Below are 18,643 nucleotides of genomic sequence, written 5' to 3' on the forward strand. Positions count from 1 at the left end.
GAAACAACATGAACCTGGCTTGCAGGGGTCTTGAGTTAAATTAGACTTGTAATGTGGTCTCATTGTGCCTCATCTCTTGCTGATACAATGTCTGTGGCTATGTAGTTGGAACAGATGCTGCTTATTAATCTGATGTGTATTTCTAATAGGTGTGGGAAAACTACCATCTGCCAGATGTTTGCAGCCTTGGCAAGTCGGAAACTATACTCAGTCAATTGCCACTTAAATATGGAAACATCTGACTTTCTGGGGGGCTTAAGGCCAGTGAGACAGAAGCCAAATGACAAGGTTTGTCTAGTAGCAAGTATTGATATGTTTATTTAACAAACTATGGTTTGCTAAGTTCATGTAAGTGGGTTCATAGTGGAAGATACAGTTCAGATGTGTGTATATGTGTATCTCACTCGTCTATAGGGTATCTTCACAAATTTTGTCCCTTTCATAGACCCTTGCTTTTTTGAAGAATGTGTGTTTTACCTCAGACATCTAACTGTGTATATTTAATTCCTCCTCTCCAAATCATAGGAAGAAATGGACACAAGACTCTTTGAGTGGCACGATGGACCACTGGTTCTGGCCATGAAGGAGGACAGCTTTTTCCTCTTAGATGAGATCTCATTGGCTGATGACTCTGTCCTGGAAAGACTGAACAGGTAATATAAGCGAGGGGCTTGTTTATTGATGAATTTATTGACTTGGTTTTGATCTCTTGAATTTATTAATTCTCCACGCTTAGTGCATAGACAATGATGGGATGTGCAGGAATCCCTATTCTTTTGGCTTCAGGGATCAGATGGTTGTTTTCATTTGTTTTGTTTTTTTTTCCTCGGTAATCAGTGTGGGATGATAGAACTAAAACCAAATGATCTTAAGTTACAATAGTTTTTTAAAAGCAGATTTTATGCTTACACTTTATAACTTAATTTTTTAAGTGAAGCTAGTATTAGAATCCTAAATTGGATAACCGTAAGACAGTTCCACAACCTCTATTAGTCCTGATGCAGTGATATATATTTTGTTGTCTTATTGGGGTATTATATTTGATAAAATGTACCTTGTTTATATTATAACTATGGTTAGGTGTTTAGTGAACTTAAGATTTTTAGTTACCACAGTCGAGTTTACACTAACATGTACTAGGATCTCTCATGAACAGTTAATTCTGCATTTTACCTGTTCAAGGCAACCATTAATTAACAACTTTTTTCTCCACACTTTTGTCTTTTCTGAGTCTTCCATATAAATGCTTTATTCTCTTACTCTTTGTGATAATATCTGTTTTGTATGATTGCGTTTGTCCATGTGAACATGAGTATGTGTGGAAGAGGTCGACATTTGGGTGTCTTCCTCAGTGTTCTCCACTTTATTTTTTAGACAGTCTTTCAACTGAATCTGGAGCTCATCAATTTGACTATACTCTTGCCAGCAAGTCCCATGAATCCAAACTCGGGTCCTCATGTTTGTGTGGCAAGCACTGTATCAGCTGAGCTGTCTCCCTAGCCTGGAAGTCTGAAAGTCACTTGATAGCCCAAATGAGCATCAGCCTGACACCAGTCCTCTTAAGAGACCTCAGTCCCCTAAGTGCTGGGAATGCCAGCATGAGCCTCCGTATCCACACAGCTCTATATTAATATTTTAGTTCCTCCTTATCACAGTATAGAGTATCTGTATGTTTCTTTAATTACTAGCAGCACTAGAAATATAACATTTTGTTCATCATTTCACTAGTTGTTGGTAGTTTTCCTATTTCCACTTTGGAGTATTAGGAATGGTGTAACAGTGAGCCCTTACATCTAAGACACCTATTGTCATCATGATGGTGCGTTAGTAGGTCAATGTAGAAAAAGAAATTGGTCTGTTTTATCAAAAGTATGTCCCTAGGCTAGTGAAATGGAAATGGCTCTGTGTAAAGGTCCCTGTGAGCCGGACAGTGGTGTGCACACCTTTAAATCCCAGCACTTGGAAGGCAGAGGCAGGCGGATCTCTTTGAGTTTGAGGCCAGTCTGGTCTACAAGAGCTAGTTCTAGGAAAGGCTCCAAAGCTACAGAGAAACCCTGTCTCAAAAACAAAACAAACAAAAAAAACAAAACAAAAAAGGGGGTCCCCGTGAAGCCCTTTGGTGAAAGGAGGGAACCCATGCCCAGACCTCCCCTTTGTGCTGTGGTCTACATACACACACCCAAAATAAATAAGAAGCTTCTTCAAGTGTATGGTAGTGCATCCCTGCAGTCCCAGCATTCGGGCAGAGGATGGAGTGTTCTAGACCAGCATAGGCCATTACCCAGACAACGTTTTATGGGACACCACTAAACCATTACCTGCACAGAGGACTTAGGTTTGTTTTTTAAAAGCATACAATACGTAGGCCTTTTCTAAATTTTTTCCCCAATTTTTCTTTTAGTGTCCTTGAAGTGGAAAAGTCTCTGGTATTGGCAGAGAAGGGCAGCCCAGGTGATAAGAACAATGAAGTCGAGCTCTTGACTGCTGGGAAACATTTCCAGATCTTAGCAACCATGAACCCTGGGGGTGACTTTGGGAAAAAGGAGGTAAAATTGCTTCCTAGAGCAGAATTTTGGTTTAGTTTTTTTCCTTCAGTTTATAGACACCCATAAATGTGTGTTGTACTACATCTGTATAGTGGTTAACAATTCAGTGATAGATCATAAACTCATAAAAATATATGTATAATTATAATCATTATTGAACAACCTTATAAACATTTCTGTATTTGCCATTTCATTCTATATATCCAAGATGTCATGAAATTTCTCTCCTAGCTGACTTGTTACTGTGAGTTGCTCTCATTCTGTCTGACCCTTGACTATTCTGGTTAATACCTTACTTTGAGAGACTCTTTCAGTCTCTGTGTTTGTTTGTGTTTGAGACAGAGTCTCTGCTAACCAAGCTCTTGAACTCATTGCCTCAGCCTCCCAGGAATGTATGTGCCACCATGCGCAGTTAGTACTTTGCTTTCTTAAATGTTAGAGTGTTCTTTTAAGTGATGGTAAAGTGTCAAATAGATATTACAGCAGTGTTAGCTAGCCAGGGTGGTGCATGCCTCGATGCATGCGTCTCAGCATTTGGGAGATAGAAGGTCTACAACAGTCTTAAAGCCTGCCAGGACACATAGTTTCATAGAGAGGACCTATTTATACTCTTACAGGTTATGTGAATGACAAACATTGTAAATAAAGTTTCTTCTCTTCACAAGGTTGTACTTAAAATCAGGGAAACCAACAATCCTGTGGTTTCAGAAAGCTCAGGGAACATTTGGTGAGAAGTGCAGCATTGTGTGCTTGGAAGAAAAATGAATTGATTTTCAATGAAGCGTTATGGCTCTTACTTGTTGGGTGCCTGAAATGTGAACGTGTTGCTTTTTAGTAGTGTGAGAGAAAAAGAATGTTGCTGTGTTCTAAAGATCTGCTTTCAGGATAGTTTTACATTCACTCGCACACACATGAACACATGAACTGCATACCACACACAAACGCTTGAAATGAAAACAGCAGTGTTTCCTAGCTGAGTATACTGAGAACACTCTTAGTAAGTACAGGGTGCCCTAGGAAGAACCCCAAGACCCAAATCACTGCTTTCCCTTAGGAAGTATATCGGTTCATATTTGGTGAGCTCAGGTCCTTAAACTGTGGCTTGTCACCACATAAAGAATTATGTCAATGAATATGGGGAACATGAGAAATTAGGTAGTAGTAAAGAGTTTCTGACTATGTACAGACCAAAAATTAATTCAAAATCAGTATGTAGTGACACAAAGTATTCCTGGCAACTGTTGCCATCTTGCACCATGCCACTTTGCTGAGTCTTTGCTCTGAACACATGACATACATGCTTTGTCCTGGGAGTGCCACTCACTCCCACACAGAATATGGGTGGCAGTGAGCACTGCCTTATACACCTGGGCTCAGATTTATGGCCATTGCGTACTGTGAGCTATCTTGTCATGCTCTTACTGTGTGTGCAAATTATGGTAATCTTATAGAAACAACTGGCTTAATTTTGGAAAGCATAGAATTGTAATATTTTGCATTAAACCTTTCCACCCCACAAAACAACAACAGCAAAAGGATTGTTTATGTTAACTTGCCTGCCAGATATGCTTACCTTTATATAACACAAAGTTGCTATCTTTTACCTAAGGGAAAGCTATCTTTTCCTTTTGTGTCTCTAATAGATACTGGTAAGCTCTTAGTAGAGCAAGTACTAAAGACATTGGTTATCTAGAAGGCCAGTGTGAATGTGAGAAACAACCTAGGTGAGCTGCTCCTTGGTATAGACATTGTTCTTGATCCCTACGTAATACACCAGATAGATGATAGTTACTGAAAAGTTAATGGCAGCTGAGTAACACTGCAAACTTCTGTCATGAGCGGTTCTGAGTTTGAAAATGTAGATCGTAGTAGAAGCTGTCTGCAAGAGCAAAACAATTTTTTATTTGTGAAAGGTAAGATGCATGGTGGAGTCACTACTAACATTCTTTTCAAAGGATTAATTCTTTAGCTTCAAAAGTTTTTAATTTTCATTAGCCATTGTGTTCCTTACAGCTGTCTCCTGCCTTAAGAAATCGGTTTACAGAAATATGGTGCCCTCAGAGCACAAAGCGTGAAGACTTAATTCAAATAATAAATCACAATCTTCGTCCAGGATTGTCTCTGGGCAGACTAGGTCATAAAGGTGAGTGTGCATATAGTGCTGGTGATGGGGTGGAAGGGCGTGTTTGGGGAGTGATAACTCTTTTATGGAACATTACTTGTATGTATAGTCAGTCTGTTATAAAAATGAAAGACAAAAATAGGAACACAATAGATCTGTAGGAAATATAGCATTTGCCTCTTCTGAAAGACTTTTTATTTTTTTCTCTATTTTTGTAGTTTGTATGTGTATGTATGCATATTTTACATGTATGTGGACACATGTGGATACAGACTGAAGTTAGAAACTGCCTTCCATTGTTCAGCCTTCCTCCTTGAGGCAGTCTTTCAGTCAACTCCATATTACACCAATATGGTTATTCTTGTCAGTTTGCTCTCGGAATCGCCTTTATCTTCTGAGACTGAGACTATAAGGAAGACACAGTGCCTACCCACGGGCGTCAGGGATCTGAACATAGGTCCTTTGGTTTGAGTGGCAAGCACCATATCCCTAGCCCTTTTAATCATTACTTTTGTGACGAGTTTTTATTTAATTATTAATAAATGAATCTTTTACTCTATTCTGCTTTCAAATTTTCATCTTACTATAAAAACCTTCAAGTGAAAAGAAACCAGAATATATTTAAAAACTCACATACAAGTAAATTGGAGTTGGCAAGTCTTAAGTCTTAAAACATTAAACTTTATCTTTTTTTTTTGTATTTCAAGACAGGTTTCTCTGTGTAACAGTCCTGACTGTCCTGGAACTCGCTTTGTATATCAGGCTGGCTTCAAACTCACTAACGTCCACCTGCCTCTGCCTCCTAACACCTCCTAGCTTTGGAACCTGTTCTGGAACTCACTCAGTAGACCAGGCTGAGCTTGAACACACAAGAGATTCACCTGCCTCCTGAGTTCTGGGATTAAAGGCATGCTCTACTACTGCCTGGCTATTTTCAATTATTTTATGATAATTTTTATAAGAACAGCCATTCACTTTGAATCATGAGACAAACTGGTGTGAAGCCTCACTGCATTTGTCAGCTAGATTAATTCCTAGATTAGAGAACCACACAGATAAATGAAGAACTGAACTAACGCCACTGAGATGCTGGCATTACCCGTTATGGTAGAAAGAATGCCGACAGGTCTGCGTTCACAAAGGTTTTCATGTCAGCTAAGAAGCATAGCCCTTGCCTCCCCACTGTTCTGGGATGTTTCCTAGAAAACGGTTATTTTTGCTTCATTCTAAGGGGCTGACATAGCCGAGGTGATGATGGATTTCCTTGAGTGGCTGACCCACCAGGAGTTTGGACGGAAGTGTGTGGTCAGTATCAGAGATGTTCTGTCTTGGGTTAACTTCATGAACTCCATGGCGGAGGAAGCTGCTGTGAAAAGGCTAGAGACCATCTCTACTGTGATGTCTTTTGTCCACGCCGCATGCCTCGTGTATATAGACGGAATAGGTTCTGGTATGTTTTCTCTTGGGACAGCAGGCTTGTCCAGACAGGAGAGTGGGGAAAGGAAGCAAAACCAGATCATCTATTTTTAGAACCACTTTAATTGGATATTTTCAACACTTAGAATAGCTCCTTTCCTTCCTCATACTCTTTGAAAAGGTTGGCACTTTTCAAAGTTGAACTAGGTCCTGAATTAAGTAGTCAGCCAGTGAAAAAGCTCAGTGTATAAAGGCGCGTGTCACCAAGAGTAAATGACCTGGGCTTGATCCCTCAAACCCACATTGTGGTAGGAAAGAACTGACTCTCACAAGCTGTCCTCTGACCTCTGTTCATATGCTTTGGTACGTGTGTGCATTCCCCTGCACAGACACACACCCATACAGTAAGTAAATGAGGACTCGGATGACGAATAGTGCTGTATATTGTCCCCAGATCAGTTTTTGATTGGGTGACATCAATTCCATCACTGGAAAAGCTGCTTTATTGACGGTGCATAAATTGGGGGGAATGTTGGGTTTGCATTCTTCCTTTTTCCTCAGGGTTGCTTTGCATTGGACCTTCTATTTAGTCTGTAGTTCTGCTGAGGTTCTTTCCATCAGAAAAGGTCTGTGCTCTCGCTGATCACAGTGGGCTCGATGGAGCTGCTCCCTCATGTTCTGCTACTCTCTTACAGGGGCAACTTCCTCTGGGTTCGGTACGGCCCTGTTGGCTCGAGAAGAATGTCTGAAATTCCTAATAAAGAAACTTTCCAAGGTAGTTCGACTGACAGAATGTCAGAAAGATGAGTTGAAGATTTATGATAGACTCAACCTCAAAGAATTCATTGGTGTAGATGACCTTTGGGGCATTCACCCATTCTTTATTCCAAGAGGTAAGAGTGGTTTTAAGTTCCCCTCCTGAAGCTTGTAAAAATTTAGTTTTGTGTGTGTTACTCAGGATTATTTTTCCTGTGGCTAAGTTCTACACCCCACTAAAACTAGCAAACTGCATGGCCTTGTCTTACAGTGCATCCTGACTATAATTCTATTCTGTTTTATAAAAATAGGTTTGTGAGTCCTTAAGAGCTGGTGGTTTTCTCCAGTCTTCCTCTCCTGACATCTGCAACATGGCCTGGCAGTTGTGCAGATGTAGAAAATGTCTGTTGATGGCTTGGGTAGATGAGTGGTAGTGAAGTGGAGTGTAAGAGACAGTAGATTGCGCTTCTCTCCTGCTTCTCCCTCCTTAAATTGCCTCTGCCAAATAATAATACTAGTTTTGTGCTAGGATTGAACCCAGCATCTCTGACGTGATTACACACTTCCTACAGCACTCTTAACATATATTACTGTTGCTTTCATGTCGGGGTCATCTGTTATCTAGTCCTTTCCTCTGCGAGGAATAATTATTGAGCACACGAAATGTGCAGAGGCACAGTGACAGTTATTGAAATACTTCCTCAAAGTGATGGCTTGTACTAAGGATGCATAGAATTCGAAATGTAGTTTATGAAAATGTCAGCAGCGAGATCTGTATTTGTGGTGTTGTTGATGTGTATGGTTGTACTAGGCACAGTTGAGAAAAGTATTTTACGGGCTTCAAAATTCTGTAAGGCATTTATAGATCCAAAGCTGGGAGAATCCTGAAAGAGGGGATAAACATTTTGTTCCAGTAGTACTCACTGATAGTAGCCTACCTGATGGGTAAATAACATTGGGTGGAGAGGTGTATAGGGTTTGATTGCCCTTAGCTTGTGTCTCACTTTACTTTTCTTTACTTAAGGACCTGTCCTGAATGGGCACAATATTGCTGACTATGCACTCAGTGCAGGCACCACAGCTATGAATGCACAAAGGCTCTTAAGAGCTGCTAAACTGAACAAACCCATTCTCCTGGAGGGTTCACCTGGTGTTGGCAAGACAAGTTTGGTGGCTGCATTAGCAAAGGCCTCAGGAAATACCCTGGTTCGAATCAACTTGTCAGAGCAGACGGTAAGCATAGGCAACCTAAAATGCATGAGATAAAGAGAGGTACGATTGTCTACTTATATAGATTCTCGGTGAGAAATCATGACTCTCAGTACCACAGCTATGTCATGCGGTGATAAATCTTCCAGAAGCCTCCAAACTAAGTCTTCTGCATTCTTCTCTTATTTAGATGTTTTAATTCCAATTTTGTTTTGACAAGGAACTGCTCATTACTGTATGTAATGTACCATTTAATTTTTTTCCTTTCTCAAAAATCCTAGAGGTAAAGTACCTTTTTGGAAATTATGTTATGAAAATGTGGGACAAAGATGAAAAATTAACCAGGATCTGGGAACAAGACCCTGGCATTGTTACTGCTCTTGCTAATAATGTTTGTGCTAAAGCTCACCAGTTGATCTCCAAGAACTAATGACCTGAGCATCTGTTCAAGGAGAGTGGTACTTGGTGCATTTTGATCAGAAGATTCTTGGGGCATGCTTGGGCTCCTGGTAGATGGCGTCTGGTATAGTTGGGACACTACAGGAAAAAGAAAAAAGGAGGGTCGGGGAATATTGTATAAGGTCCACCCAAGCATTTATCATTTCAGATTGAGAGTTTCAGGTTCCAGTAGATTTGTTTTTATAAATTTTGTTTTTTATTTGGTAATGGTGTGACCTTTTGTTCCAGGACATAACTGATCTGTTTGGAGCAGATCTACCTGTTGAGGGTGGCAAAGGTGGAGAGTTTGCCTGGTGTGATGGACCCTTGCTGGCAGCTTTGAAAGCTGGCCATTGGGTTGTGTTGGATGAGGTGAGTATCAGGATCAAGATGGGACCACAAATGGCTAAAAAGCAATCAGAAAGTGCAGAACAAGGTATTTTAGTGGAGGGGCTTATGACGAGGACAGATAAGACTAGTAAAGAGTCCTTTAATGTCACTGCTAGTCAGAAATGTCTCATGGCAGAGTGCACGTGCAGAAGGATAATTCATGTTGTCTTCCTTGATTCACTGGCATTCTTTCACCAAGATCTTCTTCATATTTAGTTTTCACCAGAGAAAAGCCATGTCTCTCTTTATTCACATCTCTGGCAGACTTGCTGTTCTCACTTTTATTTCAGAAGTACTTTGCAAATTTTATCAACCACTTCAGGTTTTAATAATGCTCCAGGGTAGCTGGAGATAGATATACACAATGACATGAAAACAGTAAATAATCAATGTTAAATATATGTATTTAAGGACTGAAGAGCTGACTCCAAGCTCAGGAGCACTGACTGCTCCTCTAAATGACCCGGGTTCAATTCCCAGCACCCACATGGTAGTTCACAACTGTCTGTAACTCCAGTTCCAGGGGAATGGACACCCTCACACAGACACACTTGCAGGCAAAACTCTAATGTTCATAAATTAAAAATAAATAAAAAAATTTAAAAGCCCAGCGCTCATACACACACACACACACTTAAGAGTGCTAAGTGCTGAATCTTTTGGGGGTTCTTCAATGTTAATTCAGAAGGCGGCTGGATGGGATGGCAGTTTCACTGGACGCGGACCTCTCCTCTGGTCCTAGATGACAAGGGGAGTGTTCTATGGGAATCAGTCAGCTGATTTGCTCTCTGCTGGCTTGGGGCAGATACCAAGGAGAGATAGGTGCCCATGGTTATAGAGTGGGGCAGGTCAGAATATTTATTTGCAAAACAGAGAGCTTAGATTTAAGCTAAAGGCCACACTGACTGTATTCAAGCTCGCATCCAGGGATTGAAGGACAGTCTGGGCTTGGATACCCACTTAGAGCAATTTTCTATTTGGGCATGCACAGACTTCGCCCTGCTTATAAGACATGATAAGGTCCTAGTAGGAAGAATTCAGGTGATTGCTTTTTATTGGTTTGCATTCTTCCACTCTCTTTTTCAATGTTATCTAAAGACCATTTGTATCTCATATCTGTGAGCTCTGATACAGAATCTGAAGGCCTATATTTAGTTTGTTATGTCCTCAATTGCAAAACGAAAAATTGGTTAAAACCTCTGTAGACAGACTCACTTAGTATTGTTATATCACAACTTTGAAACCCATTTGAAGATGTTTTTCAGGGGCTGGAGAGAGGGCTCAGCGGTTAAGAGCACTGGCTGTTCTTCCAGAGGACCTGGGTTCAATTCCCAGCACCCACATGACAGCTAACAACTGTCTGTAACTCCAGTTTCTGGGGATCTGATACCTTCACACCAATCCACATAAAATAAAGTTAAATAAATTAAAAAAAAAAAGATGTTGTTCAGTCAGCATGTTATTACAGAGACCAGTGAAAGTTCATTATAATCCACATAATTAAATGTGTTCCAAGATTAAAAGTTTGTTTCAAGTTTAGTCTTTTTATTTCCCTTTCTTACTTAAGAACTTACAAGGTGTAGGATGGATGGTTTGGTGGTTGCGAGTACTTGTTGCTCTTTCAGAGAAGTGCTCTCCAGTTTCCAGCATTCACATTAGTTGTTCCCAACCACTAATAACTCCAGTTCCAAGGGGTCTCAGAGCTTCTGACTTCAGCATGCACCAGGAACACATATGGTATACATACATACATGCTAGTAAAGCGCTAGTGCACATAAAGTAAAATAGATAAATCTAAAAAGCTTAAAGCCACATATAGGGTTTATATTCATGTATATTTCTAAAATTATATAAATTTAAATTTATATATAATTTTTACCCTAACCTAAATCTCTTAAATATATGAGAAATAAAATGAGTTTCCCTGATTTCAGTCAAGAAAATCTATTTTACTTTACTACTCATTAATTATTTTTCTCTCTTTTGTTTTAGTTATACTATGAAATAATGAAACAAATATTTGTGCTTTCTCTCCCAAATAGCTTAACTTGGCTTCTCAGTCTGTGCTCGAAGGACTCAATGCTTGTTTTGATCATCGAGGAGAAATCTATGTACCAGAACTAGGCATGAGTTTTCAAGTTCAACATGAAAAGACCAGGATTTTTGGTTGTCAGAATCCCTTTAGACAAGGAGGCGGGAGGAAGGGCTTGCCTAAGTCTTTCCTTAACAGATTCACTCAGGTAAGATTCCCTGCTGCCTTAGAAACTAGTTGATACTAGCATATCCACTGTGTCTGTGATCGAGGACTTGCTGAATGGCCCTCCTTCCCTGCCTTACCCTGTTGTACTGCGACCTGGAGACTGATTACTTACCATCTACAAGACAGTGAGGTCACCGCCCTTGTAGGGCTTTGTTAATACTCTCTGCCGTAGAGACTGGTCATTAGTGATTTCAGGTGATGATCTTTTACAGGTTTGTAATGAAAGTAATGTATTTCAGGGTTAAAATTTGTGAACAAAGAACTGACCTGAGCTGGGCATGGTGTTACATGCCTTTAATCCCAGCTCTCAGGGAGCAGAGACAGGTGGATCTTTTTGAGTTCAAGGCCATCCTAGTCTACATAGTGAGTTCCAGGACTACACAGACCCTATCTCCAAAATAAAATTTCGACAGTATCCCTCCATCTATCATTAGCAAAATCAAAAATGTTACATTTTTATATGCATGCTTATTTTAGTTGGTATTATTCAGAGTTTGATTAATTTAGAATTTGGAAGTACCTCTAGATGTTAGCTCTGATATCCTGTCCATTGAGGATTAAGAAATTGCTGAGGATCCCTTAACAATGTTTATTGTGCTGAAGAGTTAAGCTTGCTCTTGGAGAGGACCCTGCTTTGATTCCCAGCATGAAAGAATTTTTATTATGAAAACTATCAAAACAGAAAAGTTGAGTACATTTTATAGCGATCATGTTCATACTAACTGTCTGAGTCTGAAACTATTTAAGAGTACTGGTAGGAAATTGTTGACAACAAATGCAGTCTAAAAGTGAACTGCATGAGTCTCTTCTCTAAATTACTAGGTAAAATTTAAAAGCCAAGCCTGTTTATATTTTGAAACTCTAGTTTTTCACTGAAAGAAATTTCTAAAGTTCAATTATTTCTCTTTAGTATTAAGTAGAACTACCACAGAACATGGTAGTATAGTCATTTTCTAGACAAAAGCATTGATATTGTGTCGTGTTTGGGTTTTTTAGGTCTTTGTGGATCCCCTTACGGTAGTTGACATGGAGTTCATTGCCAGTACTTTGTTCCCAGCCATTGACAAAAATATTGTTAAGAAAATGGTAGCTTTTAATAACCATGTAAGTACCAACTTGTATTAATCTTTTCTCTTTGAAATCAGCATTCCCTTAGAACAGACCTCTACCAGTCTAATGGAAGAAAATGACAGCATCTGCAAGTTTGTATTGGGGTGTGTGCTACCCTTCTGATGGTCACAGCCTCTATACAGTGTGGGGCACAGCAGTGATGCTTGCAGAGTCATTTGGAAGTTTAGGTTAGGAGGATCCATTTGAATCAAACCTATTAATTCCCATTTAAATCCCATGTGTATGTGTAATATAGTGTTACATAGTGCAGTGTCTGGTAGGGTATGATTGTCAATAAGAATGTTTTATTTCTAGATTGATCATGAAGTGACTGTTGAGAAGAAATGGGGGCAAAAAGGAGGACCCTGGGAATTCAACCTCCGAGACCTTTTCCGCTGGTGTCAGTTGATGCTGGTTGACCAGTCTCCTGGCTGCTATGATCCTAGCCAGCACGTGTTTCTAGTTTATGGTGAAAGAATGAGAACCAGGGAGGACAAAGAGAAAGTGAGTTGCGTACTTCGTTTATCTTTCTTCGTAAGAACTGATTCCTTCTAAAGATGACATTCTTCTTCTTTTGTGTTTATTAGTATTTTAGTTCTCCTGCCCATCTCTCACTGACTCCTGAGACTTTAAAAAGAAATCAGTATACCCGTAGTTGATAGAAACTTTGTGAAGGCAGTGTTTCAGGGAGTTCGTATTATTGATTAGATGAATAATTTATGATAATGATAATTTATGAAGTGGAAATAATTATTCTCCAATGCAGTGCTCTGACTAATACATTTTTCCTCATAATCTTCAGGTTAGCACTGATTTTTTTTTCTGTTTGTTTATTCCCCCCTTTTTGTAAGTCCGCGGTGGCCTCGGTCCATCTCACTGTCTCCTAAGTCCTGGGATTAAAGGTGTCTGTCACCATTGTCTGACTTCTAGTGGCTTTAGCTTTGCCTCTGATCTTCTGGCAAGATTTATTTATTAAAATACAAGTAATATACCGCTGTAGAGTAGAGGGATGTACTACAATACCCAGCCTTATCCCATGATGTTTGCTGGTATTGTCTAAGTATGGTGGCTTGTCGCTGTGCTTCTTCTCTGAGAGGATCCATTTTAGCATCTGGTAAGAACTTACAATGATTTATATTCTCGTTTCCTTATCTTCCTTTAGGTCATCACTGTGTTTAAGGATGTGTTTGCTTCCGATTCCAAGCCATACATGGGAACTAGACTGTTTCACATCACTCCATATGATGTTCAGGTAAAGAGATGGGATAGCCCTTTCCCCTTTGACAGTTTTCCATAGCTGCTTCTAGCTCACTCCATACCACTGCCCTGTTTCCTCCAGATCGGCTACTCAGTCCTTTCTCGCAGCAGCTATGTTCCTCATCTGTCCCACCGGCCCCTGTCGCTCCTACACCAGTCATTCCAGTCTCTGGAACCCATCATGAAATGTGTGCAGATGAGCTGGATGGTCATCCTTGTGGGACCATCCTCTGTGGGCAAGACCAGCCTGGTCCAGCTTCTGGCACACCTTACTGGCCATACCTTAAAGATCATGGCAATGAATAGTGCAATGGATACTACTGAGCTTCTGGGCGGATTTGAGCAGGTACCTGGTATACTTTTATATATTTGTCAGGCATAGCACAACAAACTTGTGGCCTGTTATGGGGATTTTTCTGTTAGTGGTGACTACATATAACAGTATCCTTTTGCTTTGGCCAATGGCTTTTCATGTGCTCTGGAAATTGCAGGTTGATATTATCCGACCTTGGAGGCTGCTACTTGAGAAGGTAGAGCGCACTCTCAGGGTACTGCTAAGGGACAGTCTTCTTACCAGTGCTGATGACACAGAAGTAGTATTGCGAGCCTGGAGCCATTTCCTTCTGACATACAAACCCAAATGTCTTGGTGAAGATGGTAAAGGTGTAACCATAGAGATTGTCAACAAACTGGAAGCAGTATTGCTGCTTATGCAGCGACTCAATAGTAAAATCAACTCCTACTCCAAAGCAGGTATGATCTACTTGGCATACACTTGGCATCTTGTGTCTTTTTATAGGAATGTTTGTAAATGTCATGTCATATTTTTAATTCCATGTAGTGATTACTACTTAAGACTTGAATGTTCACTTTGAAAGTAAAATGCTGAAAGAAAGGATTTCAAATTGATGATACTGAAAAAGGCAATAGGAAAGCTCATTTTATGTTCTTCACTTTATGCTTATTCAGCAGCAGGTCAATCCATAACATCCATCACTGGGAAGTATTACTTCCTAGTACTTCTCACAAGATAAGCATTTTCATTTTCCCTCTGTCTAAATCTTTCTGGATGTTAGACATTGATTTTAAACTGTGAAGCACTACATTATATTTTATTTTTTTTCAAGTCTGTTGCTCTTTTTCTGGTAGGTAATAAGTTGGCTATGAATTATTTCAATCTTTCTAAGATAGCTTTACACTTTTCAGGACTGGGAAGGGATAGCATTTCCTCTTGTGACGTTACCGTGAAGCGTCTCACTTGCTGAATGCTCTGTGTTTGCTGAGCTTGCTTCTTGGGCTGGTGGGAACTGGAGAGACCCAGTTTTATTCCAGCCCAGTCTTTATACAGATCACTTTTATAAAGATGTGCAGGTCATTTACCCAAAGGCACAAGGTCCTCCTCCAGGGACTTTGTATCCTTTTCTGAGGAGCCTCTCCTTTAAAGTATGCTGCTGCTCTTTCAAGTTGCTCCACTGGGCCTCAATTCAGGGAGACCCTGGTATCTTTGGTTTCCTTCCCCTTATTGGTAGCTTCCTACATAAGCAACTATAGAGTTTCATCTTGGTTTTACCTTCCTGCTCTCAGGTACACAGTGTTGTGCTCCCTCTATTCTGTCATGTTACCACCTCCGCCTCCCAGTGTTCAAGTTAAAAATCGGAACTTAAGTCTATTCTCATGGCTCAAACCAAGAATCCAATGTAACATATCTGACAAAAATTACCATTTGAAAAATTCTAGACAAGGACTGTTAGACTGTAAAGTATTTGTGAGCTATATCTATAGATGGATGGATAGATGGATAATCTCATCACTATAAAAAAATCTAGTGGCATTAATTATACTTTTGTCAACTTACAGCTCTGTAATGTAGAATTATAATGCAGTGGATGGGAGACCTTCCTTCAGACATTTTTTAAATTGAAACACTAAAATTATTCACCAAAGTCAGCCCTGAGTATGTAGCTATTAATTTGAAAAGTTATTGAAAGTTTTTGTCTGTCCTAAACATAATTTTATTATTTGTTTAAACAAGTGTTGGGTAGGAGGCTGTAACTTTATTATGATTACTGTATTTTTTATTATTGTAATTTTATTATGATTAATGTTACAGACTTCACCAAACTTGTCGAGGAGTTCCGAAGTTTTGGGGTGAAGCTTCTGCAGTCAGCCAGTGGCCGGAGTCATGGCAGCTTTGAATGGGTTGACAGCATGTTAGTTCAGGCCCTGAAGTCTGGAGATTGGCTTTTGATGGACAATGTTAACTTCTGCAAGTAAGAACACAGTCATGTCCAGTTATGCCCAGTCGTGAGTGGATCTAGCTGAAACTTGGCGTGTGTCTGCTAACTGTAAACACACACTGGGGCTCCCTGCATTAGGTCGAGAAAGCTATTCACTTCTCCCCTACCAGTGCATCTTCTGCCATTCTTAGATTGCCATATGGTGAACATACTAGATGACTGAGTGAAGGCTAACAAAATTGGTTTGCTTTTCTAAAGAGCACTAGACCTTTAACATTAGAGATTACTTGTTAGGATCATTTTAAATACTGATTGTCTGAAATAGAGGATCTAATATAGACAAACGTTAGTAAGTATTACCAATGACCATAATTCATATTTTTATCCTAGAATGAGAAAAAGGGCAAGGAGGAAATTGCTATAATAGGAGTTATTTTTAAGTAGTGCTTTCTCTGAGAAGCTTTATTTGGATATTTTCAATCGAAATCCAGTTTCCTTCCAGTATATTTGATAATTTTAAGGGGGATAGTATTTGATAATTTTAAGGGGGATAGGAGATAGATCTATCTGATACTTTTTCCATGTTTTATTTACTCGATGAATGGTTCTTTTATATAACTATGTGACTTAAGGAATGGGAATGAGAGAAGGGAGTTGGCCCTTGTGTTGGAACTTGCTCCCATAAGATCAGCTGGAGGTATCTGGGGGCGGGGGTGAGGTTTAAGGAACTGTTAGATTGAAAGAGATAAAGACAACAAACACAGGGTAGTTTTGGGGACTGCCAGCTTACTCTGCAGCCACAAGTGTATTTCAGAACCTTCTCCCAGCCCTCAAGGATACTGGAGAAAGCAGAGCAGGGATGCTTGTTGACTTTTAAGTCAGAATTGACTCCAGGTGGAAACTGGGTCACTTGTGTTCTTACCACACCCCTGGAGGAGATCACAGTGCTATATGAAGTGATCTGTGGAAGGGAGATGTGGGTCCAAAAGCAAGTGCAAACTTGTGCAAGAGTAATAGAGTCAAGGCAACATGTCAGCCTAAATATCATTTGAATTCTCATTATGCAGTCCCTCAGTGCTGGATCGTCTGAATGCTTTGCTCGAGCCTGGTGGTGTCCTCACCATTAACGAGAGAGGAATGGTAGATGGAGCCACTTCCACAGTAACACCACATCCCAGTTTCAGGTACTTCTGTCTCTCAACTTTCTAATAAAATTTGGTCACTTTGGTAACAAAGGCAGATATATCTAATAGAAACTCTTTGTAAACTGTGCACCGTGTTCCGAGAAGGCAACCTTCAGTTAAAACATAAGGCCCTCTTGTTTGCCACATATTTGTTAGGCTTTGAGGACAGCAGAATACAGAAGGGTCCTTCTCTGGAGTTAACAGTAAAATGTAGAAAGTCAGTCATAATCCTTTGCTGATAGCCCAGGGAAAAGAAAACGTGTCCTGTGTTACAGGATCACATGGGTGGGACTTGTGAAACAAGGATGGCATCCGTGGTTTGTGTGGATTGACTGGACAGATGGGAAGCTGTTTATTAAGAAGGGCATACTACCAGAAGAGCAAATTAGGTCTGGGACAGCCAGCCAGGAATCCATTCTTTCTGTTTCTGACTAAGGGATGAAACAGAACCAAACATGAGAATGTGGAGCGACATTGATGAAGAAAAATGGACTGTTAGCAAGAGTCGTGCTGGCTAGGTTTATGTCAGCCAGATACGGAGTGGAGTCATTTCAGAGGAGGCAGCCTTAGCTAGATTGTCTGTGGGCAAGTTTGTGGTGCATTTCCTTGACTGATGGTGCAGGAGGGCCCAGCTCACTGGGTGTTGCTACTCCGGGTCAGGTGGTCCTGGATGTTATAAGAAAGCAGGCTGATCAAGCCAATAAGCTGCAGTCCTCTGTAGCCTCTGCCTCAGTTCCTGCCTGCTGTCTCTTTAGATAGTAGACTGGGATGTGGAGATGTAAGCTGACGTGAACTCATGGTGCTTTATCACAGAAGTAGAAGCCTCACTAAGGCCCGAGTTCACTGTTCTTTGCTGCTCTCTGTGAATGGATGGAACAGCCGGTTAGGATGGCCAGAGTGGGAGAGTTTCCGAAAGCAAGACTCTGAGTTCTCAGCACGGGTCCTTAAAGAGCCAGTATATGCTGGTGGAGAAAGGGCTCAGGGGTTGCCGCTCTTTAAGAGGTCTGGAGTTTGGTTATGAACACCCACGTTCAGCACCTAAATAACTACGAAAACTCTAGCTTTAGGGGACCTGACACCCTCATTAGGACTCTGCAAGCATCCACACATTCATATGTACCCATGTCGAGATAAAAATAAATCTTTACAAACAAAAGTGTAGGCATAAGGAAATGTAGTGGTGTTGATGTGTGTTAAAAAGAGAGGTGTGGGTAATAGTATCATAACACCATGAGATGGTGTTATCTTCTTCAATGGATTTCCTGTAGGTGAGACACATTGGTGCTAGAGGCCCAAACCATTAGTTACACTGGGATTTGATTTTCCTCTCCTTCTCAATTTCCTTTTTATTATTTCTTATTTATTAGGCTTTTTCTTTCCATGGATCCTATTCATGGAGAAATTTCCCGAGCTATGAGGAATCGTGGACTTGAAATCTACATTTCAGGAGAAGGAGATGGAAGCAGCCCAGATAACCTGGATTTGAAAGTTCTGCTTCACAGCCTTGGGTTGGTGGGGGACAGTGTGTGTAACATCCTCTTGGCTCTGCACACAGAGGTCCAGAGCATTGTTAGAGGTGAGCTTCTTGACTTCTGAGCCTTTGCAGTTGTAATGCTGTAGCAATTCTCGTGGCTCTATTGGGCCTGTAGTCCAGGATTTCTCACATTTGCTGTGCATTGAAATTAAAGTGATCAAGAAAGTATGTTTAAAATGTTATC

At 40.4% G+C, this 18,643-nt stretch overlaps 1 protein-coding gene across 2 annotated transcripts in view; it reads left to right on the forward strand.

The window, feature by feature from the left end:
* Nucleotides 1-18,643, forward strand: part of Mdn1 (midasin AAA ATPase 1) — a 123,846-nt gene that overhangs the window by 44,211 nt on the left and 60,992 nt on the right. For both annotated transcript variants that reach the window (XM_050145480.1, XM_050145481.1), the window contains exons 30-46: nt 150-288; nt 526-653; nt 2,402-2,546; nt 4,560-4,689; nt 5,900-6,118; nt 6,780-6,977; nt 7,865-8,073; nt 8,737-8,859; nt 10,920-11,117; nt 12,134-12,241; nt 12,563-12,751; nt 13,410-13,499; nt 13,587-13,850; nt 13,996-14,257; nt 15,615-15,774; nt 16,809-16,925; nt 18,293-18,501. In XM_050145480.1, the coding sequence (XP_050001437.1) occupies nt 150-288; nt 526-653; nt 2,402-2,546; nt 4,560-4,689; nt 5,900-6,118; nt 6,780-6,977; nt 7,865-8,073; nt 8,737-8,859; nt 10,920-11,117; nt 12,134-12,241; nt 12,563-12,751; nt 13,410-13,499; nt 13,587-13,850; nt 13,996-14,257; nt 15,615-15,774; nt 16,809-16,925; nt 18,293-18,501 (2,888 nt within the window). The remainder of the gene's footprint in view (nt 1-149; nt 289-525; nt 654-2,401; nt 2,547-4,559; nt 4,690-5,899; nt 6,119-6,779; nt 6,978-7,864; nt 8,074-8,736; nt 8,860-10,919; nt 11,118-12,133; nt 12,242-12,562; nt 12,752-13,409; nt 13,500-13,586; nt 13,851-13,995; nt 14,258-15,614; nt 15,775-16,808; nt 16,926-18,292; nt 18,502-18,643) is intronic.

Source organism: Alexandromys fortis, unplaced genomic scaffold (assembly GCF_014885135.2).
Source record: "Alexandromys fortis isolate MF-2015 unplaced genomic scaffold, M_Fortis_MF-2015_v1.1 scaffold_2_26212498_36691700, whole genome shotgun sequence".
Classification (NCBI taxonomy): Eukaryota; Metazoa; Chordata; class Mammalia; order Rodentia; family Cricetidae; genus Alexandromys; species Alexandromys fortis.